We start from the raw sequence: 23,317 nt of genomic DNA on the forward strand, positions 1-23,317 counted from the left end.
CCTGTCAGTTCCAGAGATGGGGACTTGCGGAGACCACTTGCCTCATCCTGAATTCAGACTGCTGAAACCATTCTCCATTTGAAAATATTCACATCATTTTGGAAGTCACCTAATGTCTTTTCCCCTTTTTTTCCAGTCTGCAACCATAGATGCCCTGAATTTATTTTTTATTTTTTAATGTTTTTAGGTAGGTCTCACCCTGCTGCCCAGGCTGGAGTACAGTGGCACAGTCATGGCTCACTGCAGCCTCAAAGTCCTGGGCTCAAGCAGCCTTCCCACCTCAGCCTCCTGAGTAGGTAGGACTGCAGACACATGCCATGGCGCCCAGCTTCATGCCCTGAATTTGATGTCTCCTCAATTCCTTTGTTTGTTTGTTTGTTTGTTTTTTAGGTTTGATTCTTTCCTTAAAGAATACTTTAAGCAATGTTAGGATTATCTCCAGGAAGGGCTTAACAGAGACTCAAAGGATTATAAGAGAGCCCTCGACTGCTAAAGAATAACCCAGATAAGACCCTTATTGATCCTGTCCTGAGCCAAATTAATCAGCTGAGTAACAGCTTATCTCTCAGCAACGTTTAGAGCCAGCCACTGAACTGGCCTTTAGACCTCCTCCTTCATTCTCCACACTGTGGGCCTATTTGTTAGCAGATAAGTCATCCACCCTGAAGAGCTGGGATCTTCTTACGTTATATGGTGCCTATAGCCACTCAAAGCTTAGTTTCTTGCAATCTTTACCTGACAGTTTCGTAAGATGAAGCTGACCCAGGGGACTGTTGAGCCCAGGTACTTGGTTGAGAAAGAATAGCTTCCCTTCAGGTATACCTGTTAAGACCTCATGAAGAATCTGGCAACTTTCAATTCTTTTGGATTTAAGAGTTGGCTGTACTTGGTAATAATAGGGAAGTATACACCTCCGTATAAATTCTTATTGATAATGATGGATGGATAGAGAGAAAGGGATTGGTTGGTGCTACTATGTTCTAGATAGGGCTTTTGTGGCCCATAGTTTAGGCAGACGTTGAACTCTGGACCATCTGCCTTTCCAAGAAAATTAGGGTAGCCTAATAGGGCAACATTTACTTCCAGATTTGCTTTGGACACTGCCTAGGGCTTCAGAGAAGATACCTACACTGGTGGATTATGAGCACATGCATAGATCAAGGTTCATACCCCTTTTTATTTTATTATTTATTTATTTATTTATTGAGATGGAGTTTCTCACTTGTCGCCCAGGTTGGAGTGCAATGGCACCATCTCCGCTCACTGCAACCTCTGCCTCCCGGGTTCAAGCAATTCTCCTGCCTCATCCTCCCAAGCAGCTGGGATTATAGGCATGCACCACCACATCCAGCTAATTTCTTCTTGTATTTTTAGCAGAGACCGCGTTTCACCATGTTGGCCAGGCTGGTCTCGAACTTCTGATCTCACGTGATCCACCCACCTCCGCCACAACGCCCGGCCATACCTGTTTTAAATGGAAACCTTTAAACCTGCTCATCCTGACCCTTGCTAGGTCATTCACCTTCCACTTCTATCCCCTGCCAGTCATGCTGCTTAATTATACATGTCTTCATTTTTTTTTAAATTGTGTGTGTGCAATTCACAGACACAGGATCAAATAATTAAAGCCCTAGGATAAAGATAAAAAGCAGCAAATGAAACTAAGTTGTAGATTGTTTCTTTTTTCCTCTCTAAATTTTCTTTAAAGTATCATCAATTTAAGTAAGCTAAGCTGATCTGCAACCACCACTTCCCAGTAGGAAGAATTTAAGAGCTGTTGATGGAAATATCTTAACCTATCCTAGAATTTGTGTTGTAAGAAACCCAGAACCCAGCCAGGCATGGTGGCTTAAGCCTGTAATCCCAGCACTTTGAGAGGCCAAGACAGGCAAATCACCTGAGGTCAGGAGTTTGAGACCAGCCTGGCCAACACAGTGAAACCCCATCTCTACTAAAAATACAAAATTAGCTGGGCATGGTGGCACATGCCTGTAATCCTAGCTACTCACCCAGGAGGCTGAGGCAGGGAGAATTGCTTGAACCCAGGAAGTGAAGGTTGCAGTGAGCCAAGATTGCGCCTTTGTTCTCCAGCCTGGACAACAGAGTGAGACTTTGTCTCAAAAAAAAAAAAAAAAAGTAGAAACCCAGAACCCAAGCATTCTGGAGTCTGACTAACTAAAGGTATTTTTAGATCTGTTCTCCCCTGAAGAATTCGGTAACTCTCAGCTCAGGCCCAGGCAGGCATAAATGTAGTTAGCATGGTGTTGAGGAAGCATCGTGGTAACTGCTCTGAGAGCTCTGGTAGAATAAGGTAAGTTTGCCTCTGGCAGAGCAGGAAAGTGACCACATGTCTAGGCCTGGAGGTCTGCAGGCTTCTTCCCCCTGGTACGGCAACATATTCAAGTCTGGATTGTCCAGATAGGCCTGTTGGAATGTTGTCATGTAATCTGCCCACTGGGGACGTGACCTGTCTGTGGAAGAAAAAGCATTGGCCTGGGAGTCAGGCAGTGGAGGTCTTTAATCTTGGTTCTACAACTGCCAGTGTAACCCTGGGCAAATTCTTGTGTACAGGTCTCAATTTCCTCATCTATCAAATTAATTTTTTTCCCAAGAATTCTTCCAGCTGTTATTCTAATGATAAGAGTTATAGAAGATTGACATGGAAATGACAGACCTGAGGATAATTCATTTTGGACTGTTCTGGAAGGAAAGAATGAGAATTATAAGGAAAAGTATGGGTTCATTTGTCCAGACTCACCCAAGTTCTTGTGGCCATGGAGGGGTCCTGGTTATAGTTAAAAGTCAAAAGGATTATCATAGTTAAAAGTGAGAGATAGAAGGATATGTTTAAAAGATAGAGATACAACTCACTTAAGTGAGTTCTCATGGAGCACAATTCTTCTTGGGAACTGCAAAGTCAGCCATGGTACTTATTGAACGTTTTCATTGTTCTTAATGTCATGATGCATAAGATTCTCAAACAAATGGTTTTTTGTCAACCAGGAGTAAGAGAGCTTGTCCCTATTGGAAAGCCAATGGTGAATGAGCTGAGGAGGGGGCAGCTTGTGTGGAGTATGTGTATTTATCTGTATTCTTTTCCATAGGTACCATTAAATTTGTCTGGCTTAATTTAATGGGGACTTCTGGGACCTGCAGAGACTGTAAAGGGCGAGGGTAAGGCTCTTGTCTGTTCAGGCTCCTCTCCTTCCAGTGGAACTTCCTCACTCTCTCCCTCTCCCGTCAGCCTCTCCCCTTTTCCAAATTGTGTGTATGTTCTACCGCCTTCTCAATTTTCTCTTCCCTCTTGTTTTTTCTTCTGCCTCTCAACCACCTTTCCTTCCAGGTCGTTTGAGTCAAGTTGAAATAGGCAGCTGGTGTTACCCACTTGCTCTACCTGGGGGGCCCAATCTGTGTCTTCAGTGCTAGGGGCTTTATTCTAACACTCTGGAACCTCTGTTTTCTTTTCTTTTTTTTTTTTTTTTTCTTTTATTTGTTTATTTTTTTGTTACCTTTTTTGTTTTTGTTTTTCTCTTCTGTTTCTGTGTAGGTCTCTTTAGTCAGCCTTATAGCTAATGCCCTGGGCTACTCGGAACTAGGTGCCATAAAGTCCCTTAGGACCCTAAGAGCTTTGAGACCCTTAAGAGCCTTATCACGATTTGAAGGGATGAGGGTAAGATACTAAGAGCAGCTGATCCTTCTGCATGCCAATGGAAACTGTTTAAGCATGCTAGAACTGATCACATGGTGGAAAGATCATTCAAACACGAATTCTGTGATGCAGCTGCTGATTTGATCCTCCACTCTCTCCCCCACACCTGCCCCGTGCAAAGGGGAATTGCGTTAAGCTGCCTCATCACATTAATATTGGCCCCACCCCCAACAACATGCCATCGCAGAACATGTTAACATTGGCTATTCTCATTTGGCCTGGCTTACCTGTAGCACTTGGGGCGGCTTTCTGGGCTGTTGATTTAATAGGGAGAATCACCAGGTGCAAAGAAGGGGAATTGTAACCCACAGACCCACTGAAAAGCACAGGCTTCAGGCAGGGAGAGTGCTGTGTAGGGGCATCAGCCAGGTGGGGACTGTGGCCTTGAGGTCACTGAGAAAGCAGCTGAGAATGGGCTTGAAGACATGATGGCAGGCCCGGAATTGGGAATGGAGCAGAATTTGGCATGGCCCTGGGAGAAGAAATGCTTTTCTTTCTATTTGGATTCCTCTTATTGCACCTTGTTGTTCTCAGCCCAGTCCCATACGGACTGGCAGCCTCTGTCTGATAGCAAAGCTTTTTTCCTCACCCCCAACCCCTCTGCCCATGCTGTATGGTCCCCTAACACTGTCAAAATGACAACCAGGTATGATGCTAGATGATTGAATATCAGCTAGTTCTCCTGAAATTTCTTGATACCTCCTATTCCTGCTTTGGTGATACTCCACCCAAAACAATACAAGGTGTTGTCACCCTGCCGACTTAGAAACAGGGTACCTTCTTGGTGCCATTTCCTTGTCTCTTGGTTTAAATAGTTGTGCGTGTGCATGCGTGCATGTGCGCGCGCGCACACACACACACACACTAAGAAGTCAATTTCTTAAAATCAAAGGGGCAACTGGCTTTGGTGGTAATAGTTGTCCTGTGGTGATCAGAGAGAGGTCTGTTATACTTAACGAGACCAAGAAAACTCGCTTCAATTCAGATGTTGAATACATGCAGGAGAGCAAACCAGAGGATATATTTTTAAATGTGCAAACGTCAGAATGTAGGAATAAAAATTAAACTGTTACAATAGTCTACATGAAGCAAGACCGATTGGAAAAACTAGATACCAGGACAGTGCTGCTTCATTCATTCCTCATCTGTGACCCCTGGCTGTTCTTCCATGAAGCCACCCACAGTTATATAGGAAGATGAAAACTTAATTGGGACTTGGGAATTTTATTATGTTAATTTATCCAGACAAATGCTTTTTGTAACAAATTCATGTTTCTTCTGTAGCACAGTCACAGTTTGGTTTACTAAATGTAAGCTTTCTGCAACTCTCCTGAAACCATCTGCAGGAAGGGCAGTTCCACAGTAGTGTAAATTTATTTTAATTTTTTTAAAAACTTGGGATTTTAAGACTTTGTCCCACAGATAAGAGAGGTTTTAGCATGTGTGCAGTAAGGTCATTGCTATGCTTAGGCTAAATTTAGGAAGAGAGTTTATTACACAAGATTCAGTGGTTTAGACAGCCACGGTGGGATTGAACATGTGGTTAAAATGCTCGTCTCTGCTCCCTCCCCCTTTGCACCTTTTCCAGAGCTAGTTAAATGTTTTAATAAACCACACTGGTTTTTTTATAAAGTTGATAATCCACTTTGGTGACTGAAAAACTGAGGACAAGATGCAACCAAAAGAAGTCCACTGAAGACAGTACTTGCAGCATTGTACCGGAGCTCCTCCGCATCCCCTTACGGTGATCCCTGATCTCCCAAAAGGAGATCGGTGATACCTGAAGAAATCCCCTCATCCCCCCACCAAAAAAAATGCCCATCTGACGCATCTGATGCTTGTTACTAACTCTTTCCATCTAGATGCTCATTACTGTCAGTCCTGGCCAGGCAGACAGAAGCAGTCCTCATGGCCGCTGAGGCCAGTTTGCTCATGAGGCAGTTACTTGAATAACCTGGATGCAGGAGCCGTTTTGGGAGCCACAAAATAGTCTACATGAATAGTCTTCCCTTTAGCTGCCCCTTTTTTCTCTACCTTTCCTGGACCCTCAGTTTCCAGTCCCCTAAAAACTTTTATTTGTCAACTTGAAAGTAGTTTAGGAGCCCGGAGGTCCCAAATGAATAATCAGAACAGTAGATAGTTTTATTTGAAAAGCATTACGATGTTTTATTTGAAAAGCATCTACATCAAGATTTTTTTCGGTAAGATAATGGGGGAGAACAAGTTTGAACCCAAAGCTGGAATTTAAAACAATAAATGTACATTGAGGGAAGCTTTGGAATAAGAGCGCCACCTCATTTGGTTGACTCCAGCCAACTAACAGACGGTATTGACCATGGCTGGTTAGGCAGGTGAAAAGGGATCAGGGATCCATTCCTGCCCTGCAGGTTTCCTAGCGCTTCTGTGGAAGAGTAACTGCAAGAAGAAAAGATTGGATCTGGCTAAGCTTATAGTAAGTTTCCCAGTAATAAACAGAATTAGGTACACATGTTTTATTTAAATGTCGTTTTTCTATGGGGCATTTTTTTTTTTTATTCTTTGGTTTTGGTTCTTCCATATGCCAACACTTGAGAGATTACCTTTAGAAAATTTTAAATAAGAAATCTTCATAAACTGAACACCATCCATGCAGATGGGCTCAACTGTCACTGTGCTGCTCCAATTACAGACTCAGAGCTTCACTTGAGAAGGGAGCATATGACCCAAGCCTGTCCTGGGACACTGACTTCAGTCTCCTCTCCTTCCTCAAACCAAAGACCAGGAAAACTGAAGCACTTGTGCTATAGGCAAAGGAATACTTAATGTAGTTCTTTGCTTTTCTCTCCTCCATAGTAATCTTCATTTAAAGATTTCGCTGTGCTGTTAAATTTTTGAGGGTATATAATATTAGTGCCATGAAACATGCATGCATTTTTGTTGATTGTCAGTACATAGTTGTCCATTAAAGCCATGTTCCCTCTGCCAGATATTAAAAGCTTGCTGATTTATAGTATTTAATGAGCAACAATAATGTCCAAGACATTATAGAGAAGACAAAAATATTGTAAGAATTAATATCCATTGGAATTTTCTCATCAATTAAATGGGATTTGTATCAATTGCCAAGTATAAACTTCCATTGATAAAAGTAACTTTTTATGGATTACTAAAACCTAGCTTTGAGTGATATTTCCATGTCTAGTTCTTAACAATAATAGATTTCATGATAATTAAAGGCAACGTAGAATAACTAGAGAGCTTGTATAGAGAAGAGAAGATCAAATTCATTGACTATCAGTGGAAATTTGAATTATCATTTATAATATATATTTAGTGTGAGACTTCAAAATAAGAAATATGATCTCTTGCCCAGTGGTTGCTGAGAATAACAGCACAATGATCATTACATACGGAGCACAGTTAAATAGTTTCTTCTTAACATATTGCAGCTTATCAGCTAATGTTCAAAGCAAGGAAGAATTATTAGTACATTTAATCAACTCTGGGCTGGGCATGCTGTCTTCATGCCTGTAATCCCAGAACTTTTGGAGGCCAAGCTGGGCAGATCACTTTGAGGTCAGGAGTTCGAGACCAACCTGGCCAACATGGCAGAACTCCATCTCTACTAAAAATACAAAAATTGGCTGGGCGCGGTAGCACGCATCTGTAGTCCCAGTTACTTGGGAGGCTGAGGCAGGAGAATCGCTTGAACCCAGGAAGGGGAGGTTGCAGTGAGCCGAGATCGCATCACTGCACTCCAGCCTGGTCAACAGAGTGAGACCCTTTCTCAAAAAAAGTAAATAAATAAAAATTTAAAATTAATCAACTCTGTTTTCTGTTTTATTCATAATACTAAGGTAAAAAGTTTTTCTCTGGTTATGATTAAAGTACATTTGCATCTTATAAAACTTTGGATTTTATAGGATTTTATATCAGAGAATAAGGCTCAGTGAATATTTTTGTATATTGATTCACTTGATCAAATGGATCAATATATAAAATTTTGTATATACTTTATGAGAATAAAAGTTCTAAGAGATCACTTCGTTAATTTTTCTTCCCTGTGGTAAATATTAACCCATATTTAACTGTAACCCATAGTATGTAGGACAGGTTAGACTGGGTTTGAGTAGAAGCTTAAGATCATTCTCTGCATAGTCAGAAGAGTTCCTGGAGGAAGTAGGTTCTGAATTGAGATTAAAAAGCAACATGCCTCGGTTTCAAGTCTTTGGGACCTACTTCCTATGCCACATTTGTAATGGTCTAACAGAAGGTCACAGTCTCCCACCTAAGGTCTGCTGCGAAATGCTGTCACATAGACTGGAGCTTTTGAATCTTTACATAATCTACTCCCTTATTGTTTGAGAAATTATTTTTCCATTTGTGGATCATCCTCCTTTTGCCTGTTCTTTTGCACATTTCATTGCTTTTTGGTGCTCCCGCCAAAGGGTGAGCAACTGTAGAATGAGGAGGTAAATTCAAATCTGAGTACATGACAAATTTGGTAATATAAATCAATATGAATATCACTCTCCAAAAAAAATTGAAGATTTTCCAGATTTCAGATATCCTGGCTTTCCTTGCTCAAAGTAATAAACAATTAACAAAGTAATAAACACTTTATACTAATGACAGAGCTGTCAGATCTAGAAGAGATTTCTTGGTCTAAGAATTAAGAAATAACTGCCTCTCAGTCTAAAGGCCTTAATATATGAATTGGAGAAACACAAAATGAATATTTTAATCTAAAAAGAAGAGTGACTCCTTAGCAGAAGAATATCATTGCATTTTTTACACAAGATAGAACAGGTAGCTCTGATCAGCCACATGTCCTGATGAGTGACAATGCAGTCGTAAGGCAAAACCAGAAGATAAGCAAAACCTAAACCCTAAACTGTATGCTGCTCTGACTGACACTGTAAAGCAAAATCAAAGTTGAAAACAACCCAGAAACTTTGATTCCTAAGGGGTTTTTTCCTTTGCTTTTTTTAAATTCCTGAGCTTACTGTAATCAGTGACTTTTAACAATATGCCAATTTTTTAGTTTCCAGAGCAGTGATGATCTAACCCAAAACTCTCTTAAAAACCTTAAGTCATCCTATTTCTAATACATTGTGATGAGTGGAGTCAAGCCCTGGAATGAGCAGAGAGACGACAGCATTAGCCAAGCAGGGAGCGACTCTGATTTAAAAGCCTACAAAGTCAGAATAAAAAGGCTGGAGAAGTATAATGAACCTTGAGTGAAAGCACATCTGTTCAGATTTTATTTTATACTGTTTGGTAGAGGGAATATAGCTTTTTTTTTTTTCTTGAGCCTGCAAAATATGCATGCTCAGCTATTGCCTGAAATAAAATAACTGGCCTTGCGTAGTCATAAAAGAGACATTATGTACTGTTAACTGGCTCTCTATTAACCACAACGGGTAGTTCTCTGTGATTCTGAACAATTATACCTTGTTTTTCAGAGGGGGAATGTCTGTTGAAAGGCAACTAGCAAGCTGAAAGTTACTCATATTTTCCCACTGGGCATGTTTTATGAATTGAGGAAGAGGGAGACTGGACTAAGAAATAATTTTTCAGTCCCAGGCTGATGCATAGGAAAGAAGACGTAGGTCAACTTGCCTGGGGAATTTGTGTTAGTCAAAATAAAGATGTAACTTTTTAAAATTCCTTCAATATAGGCCTAGACTTAGAAATTTTTGGTTCTACTTGTCAGTCTGTCCAGTTACTCTAATTCCAAAGGGAATGGAATGTTTCCATACAGAACAAGCCACACAATGTCATTCCCCTCCTGGAAATCAAAAAATGTGCTTGCTCCCATTTCCACCCAACACTCAGCAACCTCCCCTTCCAATGCAGGTGGTGGTGAATGCCTTGGTGGGCGCCATCCCCTCCATCATGAATGTGCTGCTGGTGTGTCTCATCTTCTGGCTGATTTTCAGCATCATGGGAGTTAACCTGTTTGCGGGAAAGTACCACTACTGCTTTAATGAGACTTCTGAAATCCGATTTGAAATAGAAGATGTCAACAATAAAACTGAATGTGAAAAGCTCATGGAGGGGAACAATACAGAGATCAGATGGAAGAACGTGAAGATCAACTTTGACAATGTTGGGGCAGGATACCTGGCCCTTCTTCAAGTAGTAAGTAATGTTTTTTGTTTTCAGTTCTGTGAAATTCAGGCAGCTAGCACAAATCCCATTTGGCTTCTTCTCAACCCTGCTTCTAGAATCACGATTATTCTCAATAAGTCCAAGAGAACAGTGTTGTTCCCCAAACCAGTTTCAGAGAGAGACCTTTCCTGAGTATTCTCTGACTTCTACAAGATCTCACTCAAAGGAAATCTCTCATTGTGCTCAGGAGCAGAGCTGTCCCAGCAACAAATAAAGATTCCTGCGATGTAATAAAGTGGCAGAGAGATCATCTTCCTTTCCTGGTCAGAGTGTAGTTAAAGAGAAGGGCAAAAAAAATCAAGAAGATAAGCGCATAGACAAAGTAATGGCAATTGTGATGGAGCAAAATAATAGTACATACTCCCTACACTCCAGTTAACTTAGGAAAAAACCAGGGCAGTGCTTTGGTGCCACACTCACCTCAGCTCCACCCCAGAGAAGGGTATCAGATTAATGTATCACAGGAAGGAAGGATTTAGCTATCTAGATAATTCTCTTTTGCCTAATTTCATTCTTTCGTGCTTAGTTTTCACTTCCTCTCTCACCAGTGTTTCGGAATGTGTGACAAGACAACATAATGCAGTGAAAGCTCGTAGGCTTTGAAATTAGACTGATACTGATTTGAACCATACTCTGATACTTATTGGATATGTAACTTTGGACAAATTATTCAACCTCTCTGACTCTCTGTGTCTTCATCTATTAAATATAGATAATGAAACCTGGCATGGTTGTTAAGAGGGTTTGTGATTTTTAAAAATTTCTTAGCACAATGCCCAGCATATACATGCTTAATTAATGAAAATTGCTATTAAGTGTTTTTGTTACTATATTGCCATGCCTATATCATACAGTTCTTGGGAGACTAACTGCAATAACACAGATGAAGCTCTCAACCTAACCTAACATATAGTAAACACTGTCAACTCATAGTAGAAGGCAAAGTTCATGGAATGAACTATAGTTTTTCCTACCCCAAAGCTTTTTTGCTGTTGTATCCCAGTTCAAAAAATTGGAGCCACAAATTGAATCTGAATTGGAACATCTCCAGAAAACCAGTGCACATCAACAAGCCAGTCAAACATGGTAGTCACAGAGTCCCTGCCATATGCAAGATGCTGTGCGTGACAGTACAGTACTAGGGCCCTCAGATGAATAAAGACCTTTCTGTGCCCTGAAAAAACCTTAGAATCTGGTTGAGTATGTAAAACATGGAGAATAGTACATGGATTATCCATATTTCCAGAATCAGTCTAGATACAGTAGACTGAAGGAGTAGAATTGGGAAGGGACCGTCAAGGATAAAGCTGGTATTGCCACTACATAGGCTACACATGTGTATATCAGTAAAGGGTAAGTCTGATCTTGTTTTTCTTTTAAATGCAACTATGGGTTTTTCCAACCCCTGTCGCTTAACACCTTTTTTTTTTTTTTTTTTTTTTTTTTTTTTTTTTTTGCTTAACACCTTTTTAAAAAATGATTCCTCAGTGGAATGGAGTGCTAAGTTCCAAGCATTTTCAGTAGATTCCTGCCGTTCACTCATAAAAGTTTTCCCTAACTTTAGGTAGGCTTCTCGGGCCCATGATTTTGAGTCCTTTTGTAAAGCCTTAATCCCACTACCATTTTCAGCATGTTTATTTGCCACACTTTGTTGTTATTTTCAGGAACAAAGCCCTCCTGGGACCTGTAGTAACAAACAGAAAATTCTGTGTCCAAGGGAGGCTGCACCCAAACCCCTGTTCTGTGTTCTCACTGAACCTAAGCCTGGCCTTTGGGACCCCTGCCTAGACTCCTATCCCTTAATAGGCACCATCTAATGACTGACTCTGTTTGCCAGGCAACCTTCAAAGGCTGGATGGATATCATGTATGCAGCTGTAGATTCCCGGAAGGTAAGGATGTACATGGCAAAAATACCACCTTCTCAGATGGGTGGAAAGCAAGCAGCATGGTATACCGATCCCACCAAGAAAGAGGAAGGGATGGAGGAATGGAGGAGTTGACGTTTCTCTTTGGAACATTTATTGCTTGTTTTATTGATTATAGATCATTTTCCTTGTCTCAGTAAGTCATCACTCTCTTACATTGGCCCCCGATGATTAGACTGTTAATTTTTACTTGGCCCCAGTGAAGCTGTCTATGCTTCAGTCCTGCTTCATAGCAAAAGTATGGCTCCTAGCAGACAGCCCTCCCTCCCTGTGGCTTCATGATTTGCATGTTCTCCACATGAGTCGGAGGAGGACTGGTGCCCTCTCAAGGCAGGACATGCCAGTGTAGAGAAGGAGGCAGGCAGAAAGAATCTAGGGCTCTCCCATCGCAGGATGTTCAGCAGCTCAAATGGTCACAGTTTTGACTGATGGTCTTGGCATGTCCAACTGCAAACTAGGAGCTGATTCTCTTCCTTTTATCCTGTCCTTTGACAGCCTGATGAGCAGCCTAAATACGAGGACAATATCTACATGTACATCTACTTTGTCATCTTCATCATCTTCGGCTCCTTCTTCACCCTGAACCTGTTCATTGGTGTCATCATTGATAACTTCAATCAACAAAAGAAAAAGATAGGTCTCCTCCCCTCATTGCCAGTGGTTGGAAGTCAGCCCAGATAAGAGGCATCTTTGTCCCTATCTCTAGAAAGAAAATGTCCCTCTTTCTTTCTCTAAAATCTATATTGTCAGCTCACTGTGACCCTGGCCCCCATACATTAGCCCCAACACACTCTTTCTGTTCAGGGCTGGATTTTGCAGCACGTAGTTTACCACACGTACTAGCAGTCTTTTATTCTTGAGGCCTATTACTGGTCTTGGTCTCCCACCAGAAGCAGGTAGGTCAGAGAGTGCAGTCTAGCAACAGAGATGAAAAGGAAAGAAACAGATGAATAGCTATCGCAAGAAGTAGAAACTCTCTAGACTTGTGATTATCTAATCAATCTCTGAGCACAAGCAAATTGGGATTTGAGAGGGACTCTCCACCCTTGGAAAGTTCACTTCCTTACTTGTTCTAGATGGTTAACAAGTTTTACAAAGCAAATTGAAAAAATTGCTCTTGTTACTCATTTTGTAAGTCAAGTCTATCCCAGCATATTCCAAGACACCCTCCAAATTGCTTTCTTGCACCAGAATTTCCAAATTTGGGGTATCATCTAAAATAAATTGGGTATCAACCAGGACATGAAGATTTTTTTATTCTAAAATGTTTTGTCTAGAATGTATCAGGAAAACTGGCCCCCAGAAAATGAGACTGTGAGATATGACTGCCTTCAAAGTCACTGCTCTCAAGTTTACCCTTTCATGAGGGTCTATAATTGGATAGTCCATTTCTTTTCTACCTCGGGACTGGAAGATCTTAGAAATCCTGAGCTAAAAACAAGGGCAAGTATCTCTTTAGAGCTGAATGATTATCCCAGGTCTACCCCACCCTGGGATAGCTATTAGCTACAAAGGAAAGGGATAGGTCTCCCCTCAGTTCTCAGTATTGATCCTTAGGTCCAAACTCATAGCATGTTGAGAGCCAGTTGTAATTGTCTGTTTTTTTCTTCCTTCCTTTACTTTGGAGGTCAGGACATCTTCATGACCGAAGAACAGAAGAAGTACTACAATGCCATGAAAAAGCTGGGCTCAAAGAAGCCACAGAAACCTATTCCCCGCCCCTTGGTAAGTGCATTGTGCAGGCTGAGGACTTAGTGACAACCCATATAGGAAAAGTACTGCTAGGGTTACTGCAAAGGAAGGAAAAAGGTAAGTGATTAGGCTGCTTTGTGCCTAATCCTCTCCTCAGCACCCATCCAAAAACTCTGAATAGGAGAGCAGAACAGGGATTAAGCATGGGGGCTTTTACATCAATCCTCGACCTATCCTCTGAACTTTCCTTGGGCAACCGCCAAGAATCAGCATGTGAACCACATTGGCTTTGGCCCCGGTAGAGAGATGTTTTTAGAGACAACCAAAAATTAACAAGAGAAGATGAAATAAAATTGCTCTCTTTCCTACCAGTTCAAGATAGGATTTGGTCATAATTTTTTCAGCTTCTCTCTGCTCATTAAGTATGTCTTTGCAGGATGTGTCTAGAAGCTAAAGTCACGCTTCTGGCTATTTGTGGGAGCAGAAGAGGGTAAAACTATGTGAGTCTGGTGCCCTGATTCCCTCTCTTGAGCTGAGCCTTTTATAAAACAGATTAGGGGGCTGAGATTCTGCTCCATTGTTCCACTGGTGGTGGTTGTCTTGTTTCAGAGAAGAAGGAGATGCCCTCCTCCTGATTCTATATATCCGGTTGCGGGGGACATCACCCCCAAAAGCCAGGCCCAGAGTTCCTTCTTCTGTAACTTCCATTTAGCAACTTCAAAAAACAGACACAACACCACGAAAAAACACTCAGCAGAACCTTTAATACAAAAGCTTCCCTGGCAATCTAATTTGTAGAAATAGAAGTAGAGTGACTATGTTTGAATCAAGAGTTATAGTTCCAGAGCGTTTTCTCCCCTCATCCCCACACACGCTGCACATTGGCACATCTACGGCATCAACCTTTGAAGGAAAAGAAATTCTAGGGCTTTGCAGAGCAGATTAAAAACCACCAAGTTAAAGTAATCCTGAAAATAAGCACCAGCCCAAGTATCTAGGTACTTAAAACAAACAAAAAAGCAAGGAATCTTAAGAAAGAGAACAGTTGGGGTTTTTTATTTCCTTGATGTTAAGACTTCATTTTGTGATAGAAATGGGACTAAAGGGAATGGAAAAGGGTTAACATTTCTAAAGTTCTGTTTAGTACTTTACATATGGGAACCTGAGTGTATTTTCTTCCACAATAAAATATAATAACTTTCAGCCTAGGCAACATAATGAGACCCCATCTCTACAAAAAAAAATTTGTAAAAACTAGCTGGGCATGGTTATGGGTACCTGTCGTCCTCACTACGTAGGAGGCTGAGGTAAGAGAATTGCTTGAACTTGGAGGCCAGGACTGCAGTGAGCCATGACTGTGCCACTGTACTCCAGCTTGGGCAATACGGAGAGACCCTGTCTCAAAAAATACAGAATAGAATAAAATATTTTTTAAAATGTAGGAAACATTAAGAAAGGGTGATTAACATTCATTTAGCAAATATTTATCAGTCTCCACCACGTACCAGGCACTAAGCATTATGTGATGAACAAAAGGTAGACACTGCTGTCATGGAGCTTATAATAGTTGGGGAGATAGATAATAAATAAGTAAGCAAACAGCTACAATAAAATGTGGAAGATTGTGAGGAAAAAATTAACTGGAGGGCTGTAAGTGGTGGATCTACTTTAATATAGTAGTCAGAGAAAGCCTCACTAAGGAGGGTTTACTTGAGTGGGTGAGAAGGAACTGGCTGGGCACAGTAGCTCATACTGTAATCCCAACTTGGGAGCTAGAGGCAGGCAGATTGCTTGAGCACTCCAGTCTGGGGAAGAGAGCAAGACCCTATCTCAAAAACAAAAAAAAAGAGATGGAACCAAAGAGTTGGGGAAAGAGATTCCTGGCAGAATACACAGGACCCCAGAAGCAGAAAACAGTGTGGCCAGGGGGTGGTGAGCCAGAGGAGGGACATGAGCAGAGTCAGACTGTGCCAGGTGTCTCCCTGTAAGCCAGGTTAACAATAGGGATTGTGTTGCAAGCCCAATGGGAAGCTCTTGAAAGGTTTTAAGTAGGGGAATGATGTGATCCATTTGTTTTTTGTTTTATGTTTTGAGACAGAGTCTCTCTCTGTCAACCAGGCTGGAGTGCAGTGGCGTGATCTCGGCCCACTGCAACCTCTGCCTCCTGGTGGTTCAAGCAATTCTTGTGCCTCAGCCTCCCGAGTGCCTGGGATCACAGGTGTCTGCCACCACACCCGGCTAATTTTGTGTTTTTAGTAGAAACAGGGTTTCATCATGTTGACCAGGCTGGTCTTGAACTCCTGACCTCAAGTGATCCCTCTGCCTTGGTCTCCCAAAGTGCTTGGATTACAGGCATGAGCCACCACACCTGGCCATGATCCATTTGTTTTAAATCATTACACTTGCTATTGTATGAGGACTGCATTGGATGATGGCAAGAGAAGAAGTAGACCAGTTAAGTGGCCAGACAAGTCCAGATGAGAGATGATGGTGGCTCAGGTTAGAGTAGAGCCAATAAAGATGGAATGAAGTGGATGAGCCCAAGTTCTATTGTTCTATTTTTGGAGGAAGAATCAATAGGCCCTTCAGTGGATCAGATGAGGGAGAAGAAAAAGACAAAGATGATCCTTAGATTTCTGGCTTGAGAGCCTGGATGAATAATTGAGATGAGAGGAACAAGCTGGGTGAGGGACAGGGAACAAACTTGACTCTGCTTTGGACTTAAGTGTGAAAGGCTTGGACATGATAAGTTTGAGATGCTTATGAGTCATCAAGAAGAAGTGGCAAGTAAGCTGCTCAGGTTCAGAGGAAAGGTGTGGGCTGGAGAAGAAAAGCTTGAGAAGGATAAGTACATAGATACCACGTAAGCAGCAGGAATACATGAACTCTCGTAGGGCAAAAATTTAGAGAAAGAAGGGATTAAGAGAAGAATTGCTTGCAGATGAGACCAAAAAAGGAGCAGCTGGGTAAGTAGGAAGCCATCCAGACTGTGTGATGTCACAGACACAAAAGAGAAGTGGTCAGCTGGGTATAGTGGTGCACACCTGTAGGCCCAGTTTATTGGGAGGCTCAGGCAGGAGTATCATCTAAGGCTAGGAGTTTGAATTGCTGTGTGCTATGATCGCATCTATGCATAGCCACTGCACTCCAGCCTGGGCAACACAGTAAGACCCATCTCTAAAAACAGAGAGAAAGGCTGGGCGTGATGGCTCACACCTGTAATCCCAGCATTTTGGGAGGCTGAGGCAGACAGATCACTTGAGGCCAGGAGTTCGAGACCAGTGTGGCCAATATAGCGAAACCCCGTCTATACTAAAAATACAAAAAATTAGCCAGGTGTGGTGCTGTGTGCCTGTAATCCCAACTATTCGGGAGACTGAGGCATGAAAATTGCTTGAACCCAGGAGGCAGAGGCTGCAGTGAGTCAAGATTGCACCACTGCACTCCAGCCTGGGCAACAGAATGAGACTCTGTCTCAAAAAAACAAACAAAAAACAGAAAGAGAAGCTTTCTTTGGAAAGCTCTTGGTGAGGTAATATTGATGTTGGTCTCCATCCATGCTCCTGAATACTGGTTAGCAGAGCTGACCAGTATTACAGAAAAGAAGGGAGAGGGTACCTCGATTAGCAGGGTGACAGCTTCCATAGGTTGGCTTGGAAAGGTTTTCATGAATCTTTTATCTTTTCCTTCCCTTCCTCCCCAGAACAAAATCCAAGGAATCGTCTTTGATTTTGTCACTCAGCAAGCCTTTGACATTGTTATCATGATGCTCATCTGCCTTAACATGGTGACAATGATGGTGGAGACAGACACTCAAAGCAAGCAGATGGAGAACATCCTCTACTGGATTAACCTGGTGTTCGTTATCTTCTTCACCTGTGAGTGTGTGCTCAAAATGTTTGCGTTGAGGCACTACTACTTCACCATTGGCTGGAACATCTTCGACTTTGTGGTAGTCATCCTCTCCATTGTGGGTGAGTGGGGTTGGGGAAGTAGGTGAGGGGAAAGGGGACCTGACTGATTGTGAGGATGAGATATCCCAGAAGAGGAATGAGTGACACAGGTCTGAAGTGCAGGCAAGACACCCTCATAGCTTAAACCCATGTGTGCCCCTGAGTCATCTCGGGGGCCTGCCTAGCAGGTTCCATGGTCAGTGAGTTTCTACTGAGTGTTCTTAGTAGTCTTGGATTATAAATTCTGTGGCTCAGCGAAAAAAGGAAAAAAAAAAGATTGGTTCTTGCTTTTAAGGAGTTTAAAGTCTAACAGGGAAGGTAAAAGAAAGTTGTCATTAAAAAATGTAGCACAATAGAAGTATAAAATGAAAAAAGGAATGATTGTTAACTTGGCTGTTAATGATATAGTCTAGGTAAGTTCTGGTGGTGATGGCCATGGTAGTGCTGCTGTTACTGGCAGGGCTTGTTTACTGAGATTTTTCTATGGGCCAACTACAGTTTGAGAGTTTCTTCACCTGTTTTATCTCATTTGATTCTTATCACATCCCAGGAAGCAGGCTTCTTTATTATCTTGACTGTATAAATGTCCACAACCACTCGCTAAGAGGTGGTAGAGGCATAACTCAAGTTGATCCCAAAGTCCATGTTTTTTAACAGTGACTATGTGCATTTTGCTTCAACATAAAAGTGTGGGGGGCATGATGTCCTGGCAGGCAGGCAGAAGGAAATGCCACCCTGTTGATTGCCCTCCCAAAATGTTTCCTTGCCTTCCTGAAAGGTATCTTGTGTGATAAAACTCAGCCTTGGTTCCAGGTAAGTTTGACTCATTTACACTAGGGAGAGTGCTCAAGACCCATGGGGCCAGCCCCAGAGCTCCAGTGGCCATGCTGGGCCTAGTGCAGTGGTGAGTAAGGTAACAGAAGGCAGGGGTCTCTCCTTGGCCCATGCCACCCTCTAGTTCTGTCCTTCAGAGCAGCATGTCCAAAAGTGTGTTGATGTGTGGAACACTAACCCTATACATTTCTCCCCAAGAAAAGAATCTCATGAGGAAATTACTTTAGGTAACACTGCCTTTAATTTTCCTTTGGAGGTTCACAGTGCACATTACTGAATTCTCTTGGAAGTCCTACAGTAAAGAATTCTGGGCCGGGTGCAGTGGCACATTCGTATAATCCCAGCACTTTGGGAGGCCAAGGCGGGCAGATAGCTTGAGCCCAGGAGTTCAAGACCAGCCTGGGCAACATGATAAAACCCCGTCTCTGAAAAAAAACAAAAAACAGAAATGAGCCAGTCATGGTGATATGTACCTATAGTCCCAGTTACTTGGGAGGCTGAGGTGGGAGGATTGTTTAAGCTTGGGAGGTCAAAGCTGCAGTGAGCCGAGATCACGCCATTGCACTTCCTAGATGACACAGAGAGACCTAGTCTCAAAAATAAAGAAAGAATTCTGTTTAAATGTAACATAGCATCCCACCTTTATTAGACCACAGTTTCCTTTTTTTCAGTAATAATAATGATAGCTCACATTTTAATGGAACACATTGTGTGCCAGGTACCATTATAAGTGCTTTAAATATGTTAATTCATATAATCCTCTCAACAAACCTCTAAGAATCCTGAGGAACTGAGGAGGTTCCCAAGACATGTGGCTGGTAAGTGAGCAAGTGAGGGTTCAAGCCCAGACCGCTGGCCTCAAGTCCATTCTCCTAACTTCTCACAAAACACACTTTGGACAATGCTACCCTTGTCCACTGCTCTTGAAACTTTCCTGGCCACTTATTGGGTGACGCAGAAAATCCACAGACCAAATCATACCCCCTATTTTCAAATGGTACTCTAAAAAGAGGAAGATGTTTTTGATGAGGAGGATTTTTATTAATCATTGATTTGTTCAGAAAAGTATAGAAATCAACTTTTTAAAGTAAGAAATGTATTAGAGTTTTCTAGAGGAACAGAACTAATAGGATAGATGTATATATGAAAGGGAGTTTATTGAGAACTGACTCACACGATCACAAGGTAAAGTCCCATGATAGGCCATCTGCAAGCTGAAGGGAGCCAGTAGTGGCTCAGTCTGAGTCCCAAATCCTCAAAAGTAGGGAAACTGACAGTGCAGCCTTTGGTCTGGCCAAAGGCCGGAGAGCCCCTGGCAAACCACTGGTGAAAGTCCAAGAGTCCAAAAGCTGAGGAACTCAGAGTCTCATGTTCGAGGGCAGGAAGCATCCAGCGCAGGAGGAGATGAAGGCCAGAAGACTCAGCAAGTCAGCTTCTTCCATCTTCTTCTGCCTGCTTTTTCTAGCCGAGCTGGCAGCCGATTAGATGGTGCCCAGCCACATTGAGGGTGGGTCTTCCTCTCCCAGTCCACTGACTCAAATTAAAAGTAATGGCAAAAACTGCAGTTGCTTTTGCAACAGCCTAATCTCTGGCAACACCCAGAAACAATACTTTGCATCCTTCAGTCCAATCAAGTTCACACTTAATATTAACCATTATAAGTCCACCCCTTGCCAACTTGAATCCCTACACATCTCCTGAAATCATACTTAATATCCAAATAAATACAGTAATAAGGTCATAATTATGCCTAACATAATACAGCTGTCCTTCATACAACAAGAAGCACACTAATCCTTAACCTGAATGCTATTACATAAAGTTAACAACATTTAATGCTGATATGAAGTCAACAAATCTTATGTCACATGATAAAGGAAAAAGAAAACTAAAATGAAGATATTTTCCTAGTACAAGTGTATACATGCACAAACATATTCTTAACAAAATAAGGAGGAAATACTTACGACAACAGTCCTCATTTCTGCATCTGGTCACGTGGTCGTAGCTGGCATTGATGACTACCTTCTACTACTCATTCTATATTCACTTTGCCTTCAGCAAGCCCAGGGCTGGTTGTGGTTTTTAACCTGGTGGAGTGACCCAAATCTTCATTCCTAAAGGGTCTGGGGCATTTGTAGTCCTGCCTGGATTGGGCTGTTGTAGTTTCCCATTGACCTTAATCACAGGGCATGCTAATACTAAGAGACACCCTAAAGGATCTCCTGTATTCCATGCATACTCTTCCATACCTCCATTTTGGAGCAGTAGACTGATTTCATCTTGATTTTCTGGGTCAGTCACCCCAGCCAACACTATAACTCCCTTCTTAGACTGTTGACTTAGAGGTAGCCCAAAGTGGCTAGGTGGCAATCTTAACTTCAGGTTTCATGGAATCATTGTTGTGTTTCCTAGTGGCAGCATTCCTCCCTCTGGAACTAAGACTTCTAGGCCAGCAGAACATAATGTCGCAGGACCAGGAAGCAAAAATTTTGCTAGCCGGTCACTAGGGGTGATGGTGAGTGGTGCCACTTCCATTTCCACCCCTTGATTCCTGGACCCATGAATCCTGGCTGTGGGAGAAATAGTACCATATATTGGACACTGATTCAGAGCATACACAGCCTTCTGGAGAACTTTGCCCCAGCCCTGCAAAGTATTGTTACCTAGTTGGCATTGTAATCATGACTTCAAAAGGCCATTCCACCATTTTATCAATCCAGGTGCTTCAGGGTGATGGGGAACATGGTAAGACCAGTGAATTCCATGAGCATGAGCCCACTGCCGCACTTCCTTAGCTGTAAAGTGAGTGCCTTGGTCAGAAGCAATGCTGTGTGGAATACCATGACGGTGGGTAATGTATTCCGTGAGTCCACAGATGGTAGTCTTAGCAGAAGCACTGCTTGCAGGATAAGCAAACCCATATCCAGAGTAAGTGTCTGTTCTGGTGAGGACAAACCGCTGCCTTGTCCATGATGGAAGAAGTCCGATATAATCAGCCTGCCACCAAGTAGCTGGCTGATCACCCCGAGGAATGGTGCCATATTGAGGGCTCAGTGTTGGCCTCTGCTACTGGCAAACTGGACACTCAGCAGTGGCCATAACCAGGTCAGCCTTGATGAGTGGGAGTCCATGTTGGTAAGCCCATGCGTAACCTCCAGCCCTGCCACTATGGCCACTTGGTTCATGGGCCCATTGGGCAATGACGGGGTGGCTGGGGAAAGAGGCTGAGTGGTGTCCACAGAATGAATCATCCTATCTGCCTGATTATTAAAAGTCTCCTCTGCTGAGGTCACCCTTTGGTAAGCATTCATGTGGGACACAAATATCTTCATAGTTTGTGACCACTCAGAGAGGTCCATCCACATACCTCTTCCCCAAATTTGTCACCAATCATGCTTCTTTGAAGTCCCTGACCATCCAGCCAAACAATTTGCTACAGCCCATGAATCAGTATATAATTGCAAATCTGGCCATTTCTCCTTCCAAGCAAAGTGCACAACCAGGTGCACTGCTCGAAATTCTGCCTGCTGGGAAGATTTCCCTTCACTGCTGTCCTTCAGGATGTCCTAGAAAGGGGCTATAGTGCTGCAGCTGTCCACTTTCGGGTGGTGCCTGCATTTCGTGCAGAACCATCTGTAAACTAGGCCCTAGTCTTCTCTTCTTCTGTCAGTTGATCATAGGGAACTCCCCATGAGGCCATCAGTGCAGGCTCCTGGAGAGAAGGCAGGGTGGCAGCAGTGGGGACCATGGGCATTTGAGCTACTTCCTCATGTAACCTACTTGTGCCTTTAGGACCTGCTCGAGCCCCATCAGGTGCATACCATTTCCATTTGATGATGGAATGCTGCTGTGCACACCCAACTTTATGGCTAGATGGATCAGAGAGCACCCAGTTCATGAGAGGCGGTTCAGGTCTCATGGCAACTGGGTGACCCATGGTCAAATGTTCAGTTTCCACCAAAGCCCAGTAACAGGCCAACAGCCATCCCTCAAAAGGAGAGTAGTTATCTGCAGAAGATGGCAGGGCCTTGCTCCAAAATCCTAAAGACCTCCTCTGTGATTCATCTATGGGGGCCTACCAAAGGCTCTAAACAGCATCCCTATCTGTCACGGACACCTCAAGCACCATTGGATCTGCTGGGTCATATGGTCCAAGTGGTGGCAGAGCAGCTTGCACGGCAGCCTGGACCTATTGCAGAGCCTTCTCCTGTTCTGAACCCCACTCAAAACTGACAGCCTTTCAGGTCACTCAATAAATGGGCTGGAGTAACACACCCAAATGAGGAATGTGTGCCTCCAAAATCCAAATAGGCCCACTAGGCATTGTGACTCTTTCTTGGTTGTAGGAGGGGCCAAACGCAGCAATTTATCCTTCACCTTAGATGGAATATCTTGACAGGCCCCTCACCACTGGACCCCTAGAAATTTCACTGAGGTAGAAGGTCCCTGAATTTTAGTCTGATTTATTTCCCATCCCCTGGCACACAAATGTCTCACCAATAAGTCTAGTATGTTTGCTACTTCTCGCTCACCAGATCCAATCAGCATAATGTCATCAATGTAATGGACCATTGTGATATCTTGTGGAAGGAAAAGCGATCAAGATCTCTGCGAGCAAGATAATGACACAAAGCCAGGGAGTTTATATACCCCTGAGGTAGGACAGTAAAGATACATTGCTGGCCTTGCCAGCTGAAGGCAAATTGCTTCTGGTAGACCTTATGGACAGGAATGGATAAAAAGGCGTTTGCCAAATCAGTAGCTGCATACCAGGTACCAGGAGATATGTTAATTTGCTGAAGCAATGAAACCACATCTGGTATAGCAACTGCAATTGGAGTCACCACTTGGTTCAGCTTATGATAATCCACTGTAATTCTCCAAGACCTGACTTCTGCACAGGCCAAATAGGAAAGTTGAACGGGGATGTGGTGGGAATCACCACTCCTGCATCTTTCAAGTCCTTGATGGTGGCACTTATCTCTGCAATCCCTCCAGGGATGCAGTATTGTTTTTGATTTACTGTTTTTCTAGGTAGAAGCAGTT

The 23,317-nt window shown here is 42.7% G+C and overlaps 1 protein-coding gene across 5 annotated transcripts in view; it reads left to right on the forward strand.

The window, feature by feature from the left end:
- SCN8A (sodium voltage-gated channel alpha subunit 8) overlaps positions 1 to 23,317 on the forward strand; it is a 213,119-nt gene that overhangs the window by 177,078 nt on the left and 12,724 nt on the right. For all 5 annotated transcript variants that reach the window (XM_050748710.1, XM_050748713.1, XM_050748709.1 and 2 more), the window contains exons 21-26: positions 3,548 to 3,670; positions 9,548 to 9,832; positions 11,700 to 11,753; positions 12,285 to 12,422; positions 13,410 to 13,514; positions 17,185 to 17,455. In XM_050748710.1, the coding sequence (XP_050604667.1) occupies positions 3,548 to 3,670; positions 9,548 to 9,832; positions 11,700 to 11,753; positions 12,285 to 12,422; positions 13,410 to 13,514; positions 17,185 to 17,455 (976 nt within the window). The remainder of the gene's footprint in view (positions 1 to 3,547; positions 3,671 to 9,547; positions 9,833 to 11,699; positions 11,754 to 12,284; positions 12,423 to 13,409; positions 13,515 to 17,184; positions 17,456 to 23,317) is intronic.

This window comes from Macaca thibetana, chromosome 11 (assembly GCF_024542745.1).
Source record: "Macaca thibetana thibetana isolate TM-01 chromosome 11, ASM2454274v1, whole genome shotgun sequence".
NCBI classification, from domain to species: domain Eukaryota; kingdom Metazoa; phylum Chordata; class Mammalia; order Primates; family Cercopithecidae; genus Macaca; species Macaca thibetana.